Below are 16,737 nucleotides of genomic sequence, written 5' to 3'. Positions count from 1 at the left end.
AACATGCTAATTGACCATACCTTTGCGACAGCTACCAGCCAATCAGGAGTGACTATGCAAATTAACCCAACAAAGATGGCGGGTTAATTTGCATACGCAAGCCCCAAGCGGCTGGGGTTGGGATGCTTGCGATGATGGCAGGCACCACCCCAGGCGCTCTGGGCCTCTGGGCAGCATGGGCAGGCAAAAAGGCAGCTCCAGGCTGGAGCAGAAAGGCGGCTCTGGCCAGAGCAAAGGCAGTGCCGAAAGCCAGGGGAAAGAAGGCCCATTTCTTGCACAAATCTTAAGGCATCAGGCGTCTAGTTTCTTAAATATGAAAACCAAAAGTAAACATAGTGGCCATATTGGTTCTTATCAGAACTATACTGGCATTTTATTTTATGTTAAGTTTATTAATCCTCTCATGAAAAATCTGCACAATCACCACAGATAAAGTCATTGAAGAATCTTTACTCCTTTTTACAGCACCAGCATTGACCTTTGCAGTACCCCTGACTTTCTTCATTCTGTTCTTATGTTCCTTTTGATGTTTTCTTGAGGTCTTCTTTTCAAACAGGCCATTCTTGTAAGTCTATGTTTGAGTTCATTTTTCTTTGTATAATCCAGGGAATCAAATCATGCCAAAGCCAGTTGTCTTGCACTCACTTCCAAAATGGATTCTGAATCCAAATATAAAGATGGCGTCTGTTGTGGTCTTGTACATTTTTGCTAATTTTTTCCAAACATTTGTGTTAAGTACTATTGCCTTCCCTTGGTGAAGGACATCAATGACCATGTGTTTCCGCTGAAGTAGTTTGTTGGTCAGGAACTTCCTGGTCTGGATAGTTACGTCGTTCAGGAAGGCAAAAAGCTGTCTCATGTCTACTTCATTATGTTGAACATCTGAAACTATCATAGCCAGAGTGACTATAAATTCCTGAATCCATTTTTGAGTCCAGAGTGCCTTTTGTTTCACAAAATCTTACCCATAACATTTCAGGCCCTAGTTATTCCCTCAGAGATAGTTCTAGAGGCTGCAAGTCCAAGATCGCGGTGCCAGCATGGCAGGTGAGGTCTCTCTTTCAGACCACAGACCTCTTGTTATATCCTCACATTGTGGAAAGGGGCTTTTGATATTTTTAACTTGTGATATTTTTTCATCTTTAACTCTAACTTGCACCTTAACCGTATTGATTTCCTTTATAAAAAAAATAATAATTTCATTTAAAGGTTACTTTGAAATGAACCAAATAAGTGTCATGTATTTTCTTGCCCACTCACATATTTAATTACACAGACATTTTAAACAAATTTGATCAATATTAGAACCTAAAGGTTAGTTCTCTGGAAAATCACATCTGTCTGTAAGTTATAAATCTGATCTTTTATATATATTTACTAGAGCCACATTGTATTCCACAGCCACAGGCTATATTATCTTACAAATGCATGCTTTTAGGTTAAAACAGGACTGAGTAAGATAAAATTGCATTAATCAGTTTACATTACCAAAAAAATTTTTGCATGTTTTACAAATAGACTGCTTATTGATTACTAAAATCCACAAAACACATTTTGCTGGTAATGAATGAATTTCTGGTTAGAAAAGTCAAAAGGAACTATATTTAAAAAGAAATTGACTTTGCTGACTTTGTTAAATCTCAACTCTATTCTTGTCTTAAACTGGCTTAGGAAAGAGTTATTAATTTATTCTCTTTTATCCTAGTCAGAGCTTTAAAGCAAGAAACCCATATAAAAATCATTATTCCCTTCTTTAGTTCCATCCTGTAGGTACCTTCTAATCTATTTCACTGGGTATTGCTCAACATTTCTTGATCCAAAGAGTATTAAAATGTTGTTTCTCTTTTGATTGGTGACCTGTAAAACTTCTAGATTACACAGTTAGGACTTCTCCTTTCCCATTTATACTGGAAGAAAGGACAAAACAGTTCTGACCAGAAGACAGAAACAATTCTCTCTCTCCCCTTCCCATGCACTTGGGTTTCAAAGCTCTGCTGTTAATCCTCAAAGGAAACATTTTCTGAAAGATCTTGATATATATTTTTGTGTGTGTGTGTGTGTGTGTGTGTGTGTGTGTGTGTAGATATAGACATGCATTTCTAGTTCCACTAGAAGGGCCAAGAAGCAAATAGCAATGAGCACACCTAGCACCTATTCTTCAATCTCTTCCCTACTAAATGGAACCAAGAATCTATGGAGAAGTGGCTGATTTCAGTGACTGGGGCAGGGTAGGCACAAGATGAACCTGAAATTAAGTATACAGGGGTTTCCACTAGCTCATTCTGGGACAATTTAAATGGAAAATTTTAAGTACAGCAATGAATTCTAATTGAAAAAACTAGGAATTCATGAGGCCAACATGATGATAAATAGATGAATGGTGGATAAGAGTATCTCTCATGCTTTTACTGTGGAATGCCAAGAGCTGAATGGTATATGTGAAGAGAGTGCTGGAGTTGGGAAATTATTTTCACAATTAACATGATCAAGATTGGATTACATAAGTCATCAATATGTGCTCAATATAAGAGGAAATTTTGAGGTGCAGGATATTTACATGGTCATAAGCCCTCAAACTGCTTATTAGTTACAAGGATGGAAAAAATACAGTGGAGTAATTAGGCAGTTTTTTGAATGTGATCAAAATTATCATCACTCACGAAGAACAGATGAACATTGTGTGCCTTTAGATGTATCCTGAGGAATACTAAAAATTAAGTATGCAATATGCCAGCCAACAGTACATAATCTAATCACAGTGAGGGGCGGGGGAATCAGTCAAGGTGAGAAATGTGATGATAATAAATAATAATAAAATAATAATATCCTGGGAAGAGGATATTTTTTCTTCAAAAAATATCAATGTCTTAAAAGACAAAGCATGGAGTGTAAAGTAGAGCAGAGGAATATAGTCAGTAATATTGTGATAACTGTATGGTGCCAGGTGGGTACTAGATTTATTGGGGGCAATCACTGTAATTTACATAATTGTCTAATTACTATGCTATACACCTAAAACTAAAATAATAATGAATGTCAACTATAATTGAAAATTAAAATTTTAAGAAGACAAAGAAAGGCTGTGGAATTGTTCAGATTTAAGTTGGCTAAGGAGACAACAATGAAACTAATACCTAATCCTAGACTGCTTCTGTGCTGGAGGGAGAAAATGTTATAAATTATTGGATAGGTGACAAATTGGAATATAGGCAGGACTTTAAATTGCATGAGTGTAAATTTATGAAGTTGATGGCTGTACTGTGAAATATACTCTGAAGTATTTGGCTATATTACTCTTTGATGGCTCAAAAAATTGTGTGTGTGTAGAGAGAGCACGCACATGCAAATGATAAAACACGGAGTAAAATTTCAACATAATTGAATTTGGGTAAAAGATTTGTAGGTGTTCTTGTACTATTTTTATTTTGCAGCTTTTATAAGTTTAAACTTACTTAAAAATAAAAATATTTTAAAAAACAGATTTGTGTAAGAGTTTATATTTTTATTGCCTCTCAGAATATATGTATCCTGTCTTTATGCCCTCATTTTGAAAAATTACGTATTTTCTCCTTCCCTTTGCCTGCCTCCACTTCCCACTATAACATACATTCTTCCCCATTATTACTCTGGTACTACTTACTGGCAGATAAATTCTATAGCATGAACCACAGAGCTTTATCTACAAAGGATTTCATATCTGGGATTTGAGAACTTTTAACTGTGGGATTCTCCACTTATTGTCCCTCAAATACATTCTGGAAGTGACTCCAAGTTTTGTCTCTTAGAAATACTAAGAAGTTGAAAGAATCTCCTGGTCTGGCTAGCTTTTGATAGTTTTCTCTTCAGTGTAAGGCAAAGATGTCAAATACCTACCATCTCATAAGTAAATATCACTATTATGAAACAAAATAGTACATTCGATTATTTTTATTTTATTATAGTTGACATTCATTATTTTATATTAGTTTCAGGTGTATAGTATAATGGTTAGACATTTACACAAGTTACACAGCAATCCCACAATACCATACATAGGTAGATATTACAATACGGGGGATGGCAAGGTAGGTTTACAGTTTGTACGGGTAAACATACAATAATTAATACAAGAGTAAACTCTGTTTTATGTACTCACAACTGTAAACCTACTTTTGCCCCACTTTGTATTATTGACTATATTCCCTATGCTGTACTTGACAGGAGTTGATGTCAAGTTGAGTTTTGAAAAGAATAAGTAATCATTTGCTAGGTGAGCAGGCAAGAAATAGTTAAAGTAAAGTCCTAAAGACATGAAATAATTTTCTGTGTGAAATACAAATTTTTATATTGCTAGGTCATAAAGTACGGATGAGACTGGACAGAGTAGATCAAGAAGGGCCTTATGTATGTAATTGTAAGGATTTGGATTCTAAGATGATGGGAAATTAGTAAGAGAAATTGGGCAAGGAAAAGCTGTGAGAAATTATAATATCAAGCTACTTAATATTTTAGTTATATTATGGTCACCCTTGCCTCATTTTGATAAGTAATTAAATGGCATTTGATAATATAGAGTGTTCTTGCCTCTTTTTTCAAATCTTGACAAATACAAGAAACACCTCACATTTCTATCACCATGACAGTGAGTCTTATGAGGGAACAAACCTCCTTAGCCAGGAATTCACTCACTGAGTGATAGCTATTACTTGTTGGCAGTGGCTTCTCACACTTCAGCTTTAAATACCACACCCTAAACTTTTGGTAAAGAAGTTAAATAATTTATAAATTAGGACTTAAATATTCTAGAAACAATCTTATTTAAAGATATCTTTTTATGTTAATGTCAAACTATATGAAATCGCTGCTATTTTGTCAAGTTTTATGAGCTACAAAACTTGCATATAGTCTAACCAATACATTTAATAATCTATGTTTTTAATAATGGGTTCCTAGTTTATTTGCTTTTGAGGATGGAGTAACATCTATTGTCTTTTATAATATGTTTATTAACAGTAAAGATAATTTCATTTCTTAAACTTTAAGTGTAGGAAACATATCTATAAGCTTAGATTGAATGTCTGAAAAAATTTGAAGAAAATCTTACTTCTTTAGAAAGTATAGGTCTTGTTTTTGTCTAGACAACTATGAAAGGGTTTGTCAAGTAAAGTCACACAGTAAATGATTGCTTATGGCTTCTTCTGTCAGCTTTTAGTTTGGATGCTGAACAGCCTGACTATGATTTGGATTCTGAAGATGAAGTATTCGTGAATAAACTGAAAAAGAAAATGGACATCTGCCCATTGCAGTTTGAGGAGATGATTGACCGTCTAGAAAAAGGGAGTGGTCAGCAGGTACAACTTCCTTAAATATGCAATAAGTGTGTGTGTGTGTGTGTGTGTGTGTGTGTGTGTGTGTGTGTCTACATTTATATGGCAATAGTATAATGTTGGGGAGAGCTAAGTGAGCAGGCTCTGGAGTTAGTAAGCATGAAGTCATATCCTGTCTCTGCCTGTTATAACCTGTATAGTTTTGAGCAGTATGTTTATATTTCTCTGTGCCTCAGTTTTCTCATCTGTAAAATCCTATCTAATAAAAGAATAATATGCAAATTAACTGTCACTCCACGACAAAAATGGCGGCCCCCATAGCCACAAGGTGGCGGCGCCCAGTCCCCTCAGCTCCGCTGCTGGAGTGTCCGGGCCTGTCCGCCAGAGCAGCGAGGCTGGATCCGCTGCCAGAGGGGGCGGATCCAGCCTCCCCGCTCCACCGCTGCTGCAGCGTCTGGGCCTGTCAGCCCCATGGGGGTTTGTGGGGACCAAACGGCGAGGCTGGATCCGCCCCCAGACATGGCAGACAGAGCCCAGATAGCAGGGCTTGGGGGCTTCTTTGCAGGATGATGGTGGGGAAGCCCCAGGCCCGGCAGACAGAGCCCAGACAGCAGGCCTTGGGGGCTTCTTTAGCGTGGCAGTGGTGGGGAAGTCCCCAGACATGGCAGACAGAGCCCAGACAGCAGGGCTTGGGGGCTTCCTTAGCAAGGTGGCGGCAGGAACACCCCCAGGTCCTGCAGACAGAGCCCGGACAACAGGGCATGGGGGTTCCTTAGTGTGTCAGTGTCGGCGAAGCCCCCAGGCCTGGCAGACAGCACACTGCAGGCCATTGGGACTTTCTTCGCATGGCACATGGCAGCGGCAGGCAGAGAGCGGACAGCAGGGTATGGGGGCTTCATCTCCATGGCTGCAGTGAAACCCCCAGGCTCCGCAGAGAGCAGAGAACCATGGGAGTGGGCGTAAGCCATCAGTAGGACATCCCCTGAGAGCTCCTGGATTGTAGAGGGTGCAGGTTGGGCTGAGTGACCCCCGTGCACAAATTTCATGCACCGGGCCTCTAGCAGATATGATAAATATCATAGGATTGTTGTGAAAATGAGATAAAATAATGTATATAAAACATCTAACTCAATGACTAACATGTAAGGTACTCTGTGTTTACTATTGTGAACACTGTTGTTATTTTTGTTGTCATTTAAATTTGAAATTAACTTTGAACCTTATATATGTATATTATATGAAAATGACATAATAATTTTACATTTAGCCAGTCAGTCTGCAGGAAGCCAAATTACTGCTAAAAGAAGATGATGAATTAATTAGAGAAGTTTATGAATACTGGATTAAAAAGAGAAAAAACTGTCGAGGGCCATCTCTTATCCCATCAGTAAAACAAGAAAAGCGAGATGGTTCTAGCACAAATGATCCTTATGTGGCTTTTAGAAGACGAACTGAAAAAATGCAGACTCGAAAAGTAAGTGAATTTGAGAAGTTTTTTACATGTTTTTGATGTAAGAAAAACTATTTATAGTTATGAATGTCTCAATATCTGGAGGTTGTGTTTTAATTTGTGTTTAAATAGACTTTCTATGCAGTATAATGAAAAATACTAATTTAAAATAATTCAGCCTTAAGATTCATTATGGAGCTGTTGGTATATTTTAATGTTCATCCATTTAAAATCATACACAAATTCGATTTCCTGGAGATCCATGCCCCCTTTCAGTGTTTTAAAATTCTCTCTTAACCCTTCAAATATATATATATCAGTAACTATGTTCAGAATGCCACTAGCTAGAAATGCTTATTGACATTAAATAAGGACCTTTATATTTGCAGAATCGCAAAAACGATGAAGCCTCTTACGAAAAAATGCTTAAGCTGCGTCGAGATCTAAGTCGGGCTGTTACTATTCTAGAGATGATAAAAAGAAGAGAAAAGAGTAAAAGGGAGCTATTGCACTTAACACTGGAAATTATGGAAAAGAGGTAAAGTATATATTAATAGCAGTAGGAAGTATGGTACTATAAGCATTTTGTATACTGAGTTAATTTATTTCCTAAGCAATTATCTGTAAGTCCAGAGATAATCTTCTTTTAATAATAATTAGAGACTATTTAAATGTGTGCTGTGATACACTTTGTATAATTTTACATGTGTTCCTCTCTTTATTTTCTTTAAAAGTTATTGTATTCAGTAAAATTAAAATGTGCCAGGTATTTCCATTTTGAAAAATTTTTATGTCCTTATGTGCGTGTGTGCATGGCTATAAGAGAGAACATTTGTCAGTTTAAACTTTTTATTTTATTTACTAGAAAGTACTGATTTAAAAAAACATAAAGAAGAAAGGAAAAGGTCCATAATCCTAACACTAAGATAAAGCTGTAAGCCAAAAAGTAAAAGGAAGAAACAAAAGGAATTACATAATCTCCCATGTTAATGAACATTCAGCAAATTAATCAAAGTTTAACTAATTTTACCAAGTCTAATCAATGTTTATAATTATATCTCAGTTGTTATTAATAATCAGAAGGGTAAGTACTTACAGAACTAACTTTTTAAACTTCCTTTTTTATAATTTCAGGTATAATTTGGGTGACTACAATGGAGAGATTATGTCTGAGGTTATGGCACAGAGACAGCCAGTGAAACCTACTTATGCCATCCCCATCATCCCTATTACTAATAGCAGTCAATTTAAACACCAGGAAGCAGTGGATGTGAAGGAGTTTAAAGTTAATAAGGTGATACAAAGTTTTGTGATTATAGTAGCTGATAATGGAGTGGTATTTTATCATTAGAATCAGAAAGAAAATACTATATCCTACTATGAAACATGCTGCAAAGCCCGCTTTTGATTCAAGACTGGCCTGTTGATACAATAGTAGAGCTTATAAATAATAACTTTTCCCAAGAAACCATAATACTCTAAACTGCATAAAACTTGACAAATATTTAGCATATTTGCATAACCATGATACTTGCCATGACTTTTCTTGGCAACAAATACCATTTTTGCCTCTAATCTTTCTTTCCTTTTTTCCTACACATCAAATTCATGCCTCTCCTAGCCTCTGCCATTTCTGCCATACATATTTCTAACATGCCCTTTGTTCATCAGCTCACTCACTCTTACCTGTGTATTTTATCCTGTGTTTCCCCTGTTTAATGATTTCATATCTTCATCCTTTAAAACTGTTCAAAATTCACCACTCCAGAATGACTTCATTATTTAGCTACTAGTAACTCTTTACTATTTATTTTCCTAACACCTTAGTATTATGGCTTTATTTTCCACTATGTTAACAGTAATCTGAAGTCTGCTTTGTGTATATGTAAATTTTTTTCATTATATTTTCCCCATATTGATTTGTTAATTTTTTATAATAAAAACTAGATATCCCCCCCTTTTTTTAAAATTCTCTTCTAGTATTTTTATAGGAAATTAAGAAAAAGAAACAGGAGCCAGCAGTAAATGCTAATTGCAGTTACAGGGTTTCAGAAGCTGGAGCGTTTTTATTCTTTTCCCTTACTTTAATTAGAACAAAATACTTTATCAGATTGTGTTTAGGTTGTGGGAACATATTCATGTTTTCACAAAGATCAACCAAATTCTAAGACTTTACGATGTAAGATGACAAAACCTAAGAGTCTTGTATCTTCCTATGATTATGAATGCCTTCATTATAGTAGTAAACTTCTTTTAAAAACTTCTCCAAAACTGTGTGTTTGTTGAACATGGTTTCCTATTGTTTGATTAACTCATGACTTTATTGCAGCAAGATAAAGCCGATCTTATCCGACCTAAACGTAAATATGAAAAGAAGCCCAAAGTCTTACCATCATCTGCTGCTGCTGCTCCTCAACAGACTAGTCCTGCTGCACTGCCAGTCTTTAATGCTAAAGATTTAAATCAGTATGATTTCCCCAGCTCAGATGAAGAACCTGTTTCCCAGGTAAATTTAATAATTTTTCTATTAATACAGAGGAGAAATGTAGGAAGTTACATGTTTATGACTCATTGCATTTTACTTAAAGGTTTTGTCTGGTTCTTCGGAAGCTGAGGAAGAGAATGATCCTGATGGTCCATTTGCTTTCCATAGGAAAGCAGGCTGTCAGTACTATGCTGTAAGTTTCAGGCTTTCTTTTTAAATAACAAACTGTTTACCTTTAACTGACCAAATAAGATAATTTTTTTTTTTTTAAGCCTCACTTAGACCAGACTGGCAACTGGCCTTGGACAAGTCCTAAGGACGGAGGATTAGGAGATGTGCGATACAGATACTGCTTAACTACCCTCACCGTACCCCAAAGGTGTATTGGATTTGCACGAAGACGGGTTGGGCGCGGTGGAAGGTACGGTATTTTTGTATTCTAAGCATAAATTTTAGAAAGTAGAGTAGTTGAATTTAAAATTTCAAGTGTAGGTTAGGGTAGCTCATTTGTTCCCGTTTGCTGTTCTTGACTGATTTTTTTTGTTTGAAATACTCTGCCTTACTTCCTGGTTCTTATATAGCTTTTAATGCATGATACAATTGTGACAAAAGGTACCAGATAAAGGCAAGTGTAAGTTATGATTGCATAAATTGTATTAAGTTAAAGAAACTACAAATGTTTCAGGAATTCTGGAAGATAATGAAAAAAAAGGATTAAATAGACTAAGAAGTGTCATATACAGTGTACTGAGTTGTTTAACTTGTCAGTGAAAAGACTCCATGTTCCATGCATGACCTGATCTTGATATCCCAGATTGTCATGATCTAATTGCTTTTCTTTCTTTGTTTAAACCTGATAGAATTCCTTCATACTCTATGCCTTTGTATGAGAAGTTGTATGGGGGGAGGGAAGGAATTGCAGAATGCATAAAAGCAAAGAAAAAGAAAGCTTTCAAGTAAAATATGAAAAATATTAAAAGGCAAAGTAGATGACAATGTACTTTCAAGAAGAAATTTAAGGGTATGATTTATGATAAATTCATGGCTAAGATAAGGTCATTTATAAAGTTTATATTAGTAACATCTCAAATATTTTATCCATTAGAAATTTTAATGGTACAACATATCCCAAATATCACATACCTTTTAATGCTTTTCTCTTACCTCCTATGGCCCTCCCTCCTCAAGCCCCCCCCCAAAAAATAAAGGAATCTTTACTTAAATATGAAAACACATATGTTAACATTTTACAAAGTGTTCTGGTGCTTTGTAATGGAAGTGAAAATCTTCGGTTTAAAAGGAATTTGAAAAGAAAGGTACTTTCATATTTTACAAGTAACTTAAACTGATTGACCAACCCTTAGAACTGTTACAACTGTTACTGTTATAAAATATTTACCTTATTCTTTGAGGTGGAGTACTCTCTTACTTAATCAGATCATTATAACATAAAAGAAAGAACCTTAATTAGATATTGAAATTATAGCCAAATATTGCAATAATCAAATTTAAATATTCAGTAGGAGATGGCTTTTTGGAGTTGGGGAAGAGAAAGAAAAACAATTTTTAAACAAATTTTGAATAGCTATTTTACATATATGTTTCCTGCCTTATTTTTAATAGGGTCTTACTGGACAGAGCTCACTCAGACTATGACAGTATGTTTCGCCATCTGGATTTGGAAATGCTTTCCTCACCACAACATTCTCCAGTCAATCAGTCTGCCATTACCTCAGAAACAAATACCTCGGACAAATCTTTCTCTAAAGACCTCAGTCAGATACTAGTCAATATCAAGTCATGTAGATGGCGGCATTTTAGGCCTCGGACACCATTCCTACATGACAGTGACAATGATGAACTCTCCTGTAGGAAATTATATAGGAGTATAACTCGAACAGGAACAGCACAACCTGGGACCCAGACATGCAGTACCTCTACACAAAGTAAAAGTAGCAGTGGTTCAGCACACTTTGGTATGTTTATTTGTTATAATGTCATTTCTATGGCAATGTCAGGCTTATCAATTTTTTGAATATGTGGCTTATTATATTAATGACAAAGTCCTTTTCTCAAAACAGAAAAAGAAAGACCTAGGTTTAAGTATTTATTTGAATTCTGTTTATACATATGACTTCATTTAAACAAAACCACATCCAAAGTGGTGGTTTATTACTACAGGTTGGACAAAAGTAGGTTTACAGTTGTTCATATGGAAAATAATATAATAATTAAATAATAATACATTAATAAACTCAAGTGTTTTGCATACTTACTACTGTACACCTACTTTTTCCCCATCCTGTATTTAATGTATAAAATTTGTTTTCCTGGGAACCACAAGATTGAGCAATTATATTTTCAAAGTAATATGAAAAAATGGACCATAAATTATAGCTCATTTCTTTAGTCTTTCACTTAGACTGCTTAAAATTAGACCAGCAAATTGATAGATATGCAAAGTTTATCTGTCACAGTAATTCAGAGTAATTTATAAGAGAGAAAGTAATTTTTCACAGAACAATATTTAAAAGATTTTAATAATTTTGGAAACATTTTTAAATATCTACTGTAGCATTATGGCTACTTTGTGAAATGTCTCTAAAATAAATGCTGTCTACTTAAAATATTTCTAAAATTTTAGCTTTCTATTTGAAAGCAATAAATACGTTTTTTGAGGCATGTAGATTATAGAAATCCACTGTTAACCATTGTACGCCATAAGCGTCTGTTGACCCCACACGCCAGGCGTGTCTGTAAAAAAAAAAAAAAATGTTTTCCCTAAGTGGCAGCCCTGACCAACTTTAAAATCATTTTTCGTGAGAATTTTCAGCTGAAAATATTCAAGAACACCAGAATTGTGAGTAATATATTTATTTTTATAATATTCATTGCAAATGGATTATTTTAAATTAAATTCAAAATATTGTAGTGTGTGGGGATGGTTCCCGTTTTGGATGCATGGTAGTTAACTGGTTAAAATTACATTACTACAGATTTTTGTGAAAATAATTTAAATACAGTTTTAGAAAGGACTATAAAGATATTTATTCTGTTCCCCTAATCATGTGGTAAGGATATTGTAAAACCTTCTAATAAATATGAAAATGTGTTTGTTCTTAAAGACCTCCAGAAAAGATTTTATAAATAATTTACTTTGTGGTTGGAAAAAAAGTAGTTCTATGAAGTGGAAGTTTTTTCAGCTCATAAGAAAAATAATCTTTTCATAAATTAACTAGAAGATAATAAAAATTTTCTGAGGTTTAATAGATTATCTATAATCCCATTCATTTCAGTCTATATTATGAAGAGTCAGTTTCTGCTTTTATAGTCTTAATCAAAATGGAGGACTTGCTTATAGTGTGGGTATAGAGATTCTAAATGTATAAACTTGTAACATGTTTTCCCTGATAAAGATTTTAAGCTATGTAAAATTCTTTGACAGTTCTTATTGAAAATTGGCATATTCCATCAATCCCCATCTTTTCCACCTCTTAGAATAGAGAAGTTGAATTGTGTAACCATCCTTAGGTTCTTTTTAATGTAAATTGTTTTGCTATACAACTTAAGTAAGCATTGGTACTGTAAAATTGGTGTTGCCCAAAGAATATTAAAAGGTGAACATTGAGCAGAAGTATTACCAAAAGTTCAGGTGAAAAAAAATCTTTAGTAAATTCTGATTTTTTTTTTAATTATTTCCTTCCTTTATATATGTGATATGCCTTTTTTATAATGGGTTTATCAGTTTTTTCTGTTGCGCGTAATTCTTTTTAGTTTTCCCTTCAGTTTTACTAGAGCTTCCATATGCTTGGAGAATAGATGCCTACAAATTGCTATAGAGTATCACTTTGTTCTTTCATATATGTGACTATTCCAGAAACCTAACGCTTTTATCTTTATGCTCTGTAAAGTGCATTAGAGTGGAGTTCCATCAAACTTACATTTAAGTGAATTCAACTATAGGCTCCTGGAGAAAAGAATAAAGATTTAGCAGTTCAAATGTTATACAGGATTCTGAGTATAATTCTACTAAAAGAATGTATTTGCTGAAGTGGCCACTATGGGAATGGGAGAAGTGAATCTTGATTTTCTCCTGATAGCATGAATGCCTGCATTGATGTTTCATTCATGGATTAATCATCTCAGCTCAAGCAGTGTAATTATAGTTTTAAACTTTTGTGGGGTTTTTTTCATATAACGTGGCCCACAAATGCTACTTCATCTGGTACTCAACCATACCAACTTGGATCTAGTCTGATGTCAGAAGAATAACTGGCTGTGTTGGGCTTATTGAAAGAAATGGGTCTGTATCACATGATGCACTCTAGAGGATTTTTTAACAGTTAACTTTTACTTTACCAGCTTTTGAACTTACCATTATATGAGATATGAGTCAGTTGATATACTTGGCCTGCTGTTCAAGCCAATTTGGTGGATTTTGATTTAGACATTTTTTATTCTATCATTGTTTTAAATGTTAACTAATGTGTGCTGTGGCATAGTGATGCCCTCTGGACTGAGTTTTCCCTTTTCTAAATAATCATCTATAAGGGCTTAATTATTCTCATTTTCAAATAGGAAATTCTAAATGAGGATATCAGGAGCCCATTATTTTTAGCAAAATGAATGAGGTTTAGCACACTAATTTTTATAGTCTCTATTTCAATGCTCAGAATCTTTTTTGCTTCCCAGTCTTGACCTTCTTGCATAGTTGTGTGGCCAAGTATGTAATCTGGTTAGTCAGATGCTACAGTGCTTTGTCCTTTGGATACTATACAGCAGAATGACATAATGTTGAGGGACTTGGAAAGGCTTACTATATGTGTATTTATAATTCTCAAGACTAGATTTTAGCACTTACAGATAAATTGCATTTTTAATAATCTGTGATTTGGACAGTTCTCAAGTTCTATTTTTTTTTAACTGATAAAAGCACCTTTGAAATGTAGTCTTTGTTCAGTGACTAAGTATTATTTGCATGTATTTGAGCTTGGGAGATACCACATGTCAATTAACACCTTTTATCATAATTAGAAAGGACTCTATATAATTCAAAAAGACTAAAAACAGAAAAGTGATTTTTAAACCACCATTATATGTTCAGAATTTGAATTCCTAGCTCCCAGTGAAATTTCATCAGCAAACTAAATCAGTTTTCTAAGCTCACATTTCTGCACTAAAGACTTTATTTTCATAAGTGAAAAGGAAATTTGCAACTAGAATATTATATTCTAAGTCTCAATATCTATAGCTTACTTAATGCAATTTATTTGAGTTTGTAACAAAATTTTAATTTTACTATAGAAAAGGAACTGTAGATTTGAGCACTGAATATTTTCTTATTGGATTTTGTAAATCCACAAGACTTTACTCCTTATCTAAATGTGTTTCAAAATTCAGAATTGCATCCTCAACAATCTCAACCAGAACCCCTAGTAAAATACATTAATAGAGCTACAGTTTTACAGGTACATACAAGAGTAGTCATACCTAGCAGAATGTTTGACCATAAATAATCTCATGTTCAAGTCATTTGCAGCCAAATGAATTGAGGTTCAGTCGTGTTTTGCCATTAAATGAGTTACCAAACTTCTGTTTTCAAATTGGATTTCTTTGTGGCTGATAAATGTTCATAAACCTCAATCTAAGCTATCAATTCAAGCTTACTGATTAGATGGTCATACTTTGATACTGTTTGGAGTCATTTCATTTTATATTTATTTCTTCAAAGTTAACTTTTTTCTTGTATTAAAGTTCTTGCCTGTATGCTGCTCAAAGAAATTGTAATTGAAGGGTATCTTTTTTAAAAAAATATATTTTATTGATTTTTTACAGAGAGGAAGGGAGAAGGATAGAGAGTTAGAAACATTGATGAGAGAGAAACATCAATCAGCTGCTTCCTACACACTTCCCACTGAGGATGTCCCTGCAACCAAGGTACATTCCCTTGACCGGAATCGAACCTGGGACCTTTCAGTCCGCAGGCTGACACTCTATCCACTGAGCCAAACCGGTTAGGGCAAGGGGTGTATTTTAAAATAGGTGTTTGGGTTTGTTAAGGATTTTTGTTATTGTTTTTAACAAAATACACATTTTGCTAATCTAGACTCCATCTTCTCAAACTGAATTTTTAAATTGTTTATTTTTTTCCTAAGTGCCTGTCACCCTCCCCACCTGCACTTTGATCATTTTAGTTGATCTGCTCCAGCTACAGGAATGTGTCCTAAAGGGCAGCACCTTGAGCTACCAGTTATTCCAGTTGCTGGTGTACTGCATGATAGTTTTCCTTGTATAAGAATTGAACTCGGAAAATCTTAGATTATTTCATCTAAATTCCTACCCCTAGTTTCTGACCTCTGCCTCTAGCGAGGGCAAATTCAGCAGCTTACTTAATCAGGTTATTTTGTACACTTGGGTGTCTTGCTTAGAAGTTTGTCCATATATTGAACAAAAGCTACCTCCTTAAATTTAAATATTCTGGTTCCTGATTTGCCTTTGGAAGCACATGAATATGTTTTTGTTGTTTTTTTTCATGTTGGATTACTTTATTTATTTATTAGAATAAGTCTTTATTGTTCAGATTATTACAGTTGTTCCTCTTTTTTCTCCCCATAGCTCCCCTCCACCGGGTTCCCACCCCACCCCATGCCCTTACCCCCCCCCCCGCATAGTCCTCGTCCATAGGTGTTCGATTTTTTTTTTTAATAAATCTTTATTCAGATTATTACAATTGTTTCTCCTTTTTCCCCCCATAGCTCCCCTCCACCCAGTTCCCACCCCACCTTCTGCCCTTACCTCCCCACCACTGTCCTCATCCATGGGTGTATGATTTTTGTCCAGTCTCTTCCTGAACCCCCCTATACCCCTTTCCCCCTGAGAATTATCAGTCCACTCCCTTTCTATGCCCCTGATTCTATTATATTCACCAGATTATTCTGTTCCTCAGGTTTTTAATTCACTTGATTTTTAGGTTCACTTGTTGATAGATATGTATTTGTTGTTCATAATTTTTCTCTTTACTTTTTTCTTCTTCCTCTTCTTTAAGAATACCTTTCAGCATTTCATATAATACTGGTTTGGTGGTGATGAACTCCTTTAGCTTTTTCTTATCTGTGAAGCACTTTATCTGACCTTCAATTCTGAATGATAGCTTTGCTGGGTAGAGTAATCTTGGTTGTAGGTTCTTGCTATTCATCACTTTGAAAATTTCTTGCCACTCCCGTCTGGCCTGCATAGTTTCTGTTGAGAAATCTGCTGACAGTCGTATGGGTGCTCCCTTGTAGGTAACTAACTGTTTTTCTCTTGCTGCTTTTAATATTCTCTCTTTGTCTTTTGCTCTTGGCATTTTAATTATGATGTGTCTTGGTGTGGTCCTCTTTGGATTCCTTTTGTTTGGGGTTCTCTGTGCTTCCTAGACTTGTAAGTCTATTTCTTTCACCAGGTGGGGGAAGTTTTCGGTCATTATTTCTTCAAATAGGTTTTCAGTATCTTGCTCT

General features: G+C 35.0%; 1 protein-coding gene across 5 annotated transcripts in view; it reads left to right on the top strand.

Annotated features, from left to right (window-relative positions):
- EPC1 (enhancer of polycomb homolog 1) overlaps positions 1 to 16,737 on the top strand; it is a 111,096-nt gene that overhangs the window by 83,214 nt on the left and 11,145 nt on the right. For all 5 annotated transcript variants that reach the window (XR_013960016.1, XM_080657619.1, XM_080657618.1 and 2 more), the window contains 8 exons: positions 5,185 to 5,330; positions 6,574 to 6,780; positions 7,146 to 7,294; positions 7,891 to 8,050; positions 9,086 to 9,262; positions 9,345 to 9,434; positions 9,514 to 9,662; positions 10,865 to 11,217. Coding sequence is in view for 4 of the 5 variants with exons in the window: in XM_080657619.1 (XP_080513745.1) it covers positions 5,185 to 5,330; positions 6,574 to 6,780; positions 7,146 to 7,294; positions 7,891 to 8,050; positions 9,086 to 9,262; positions 9,345 to 9,434; positions 9,514 to 9,662; positions 10,865 to 11,217 (1,431 nt within the window). In the remaining variant the exon portion in view is untranslated. The remainder of the gene's footprint in view (positions 1 to 5,184; positions 5,331 to 6,573; positions 6,781 to 7,145; positions 7,295 to 7,890; positions 8,051 to 9,085; positions 9,263 to 9,344; positions 9,435 to 9,513; positions 9,663 to 10,864; positions 11,218 to 16,737) is intronic.

The sequence above is a fragment of the Plecotus auritus genome (genome assembly GCF_963455305.1).
Source record: "Plecotus auritus genome assembly, chromosome: 1".
Taxonomy (NCBI): domain Eukaryota; kingdom Metazoa; phylum Chordata; class Mammalia; order Chiroptera; family Vespertilionidae; genus Plecotus; species Plecotus auritus.
The sequence above is the reverse complement of the archived record's forward strand: the minus strand, read 5'-3'. Positions and strand labels throughout refer to the sequence as shown.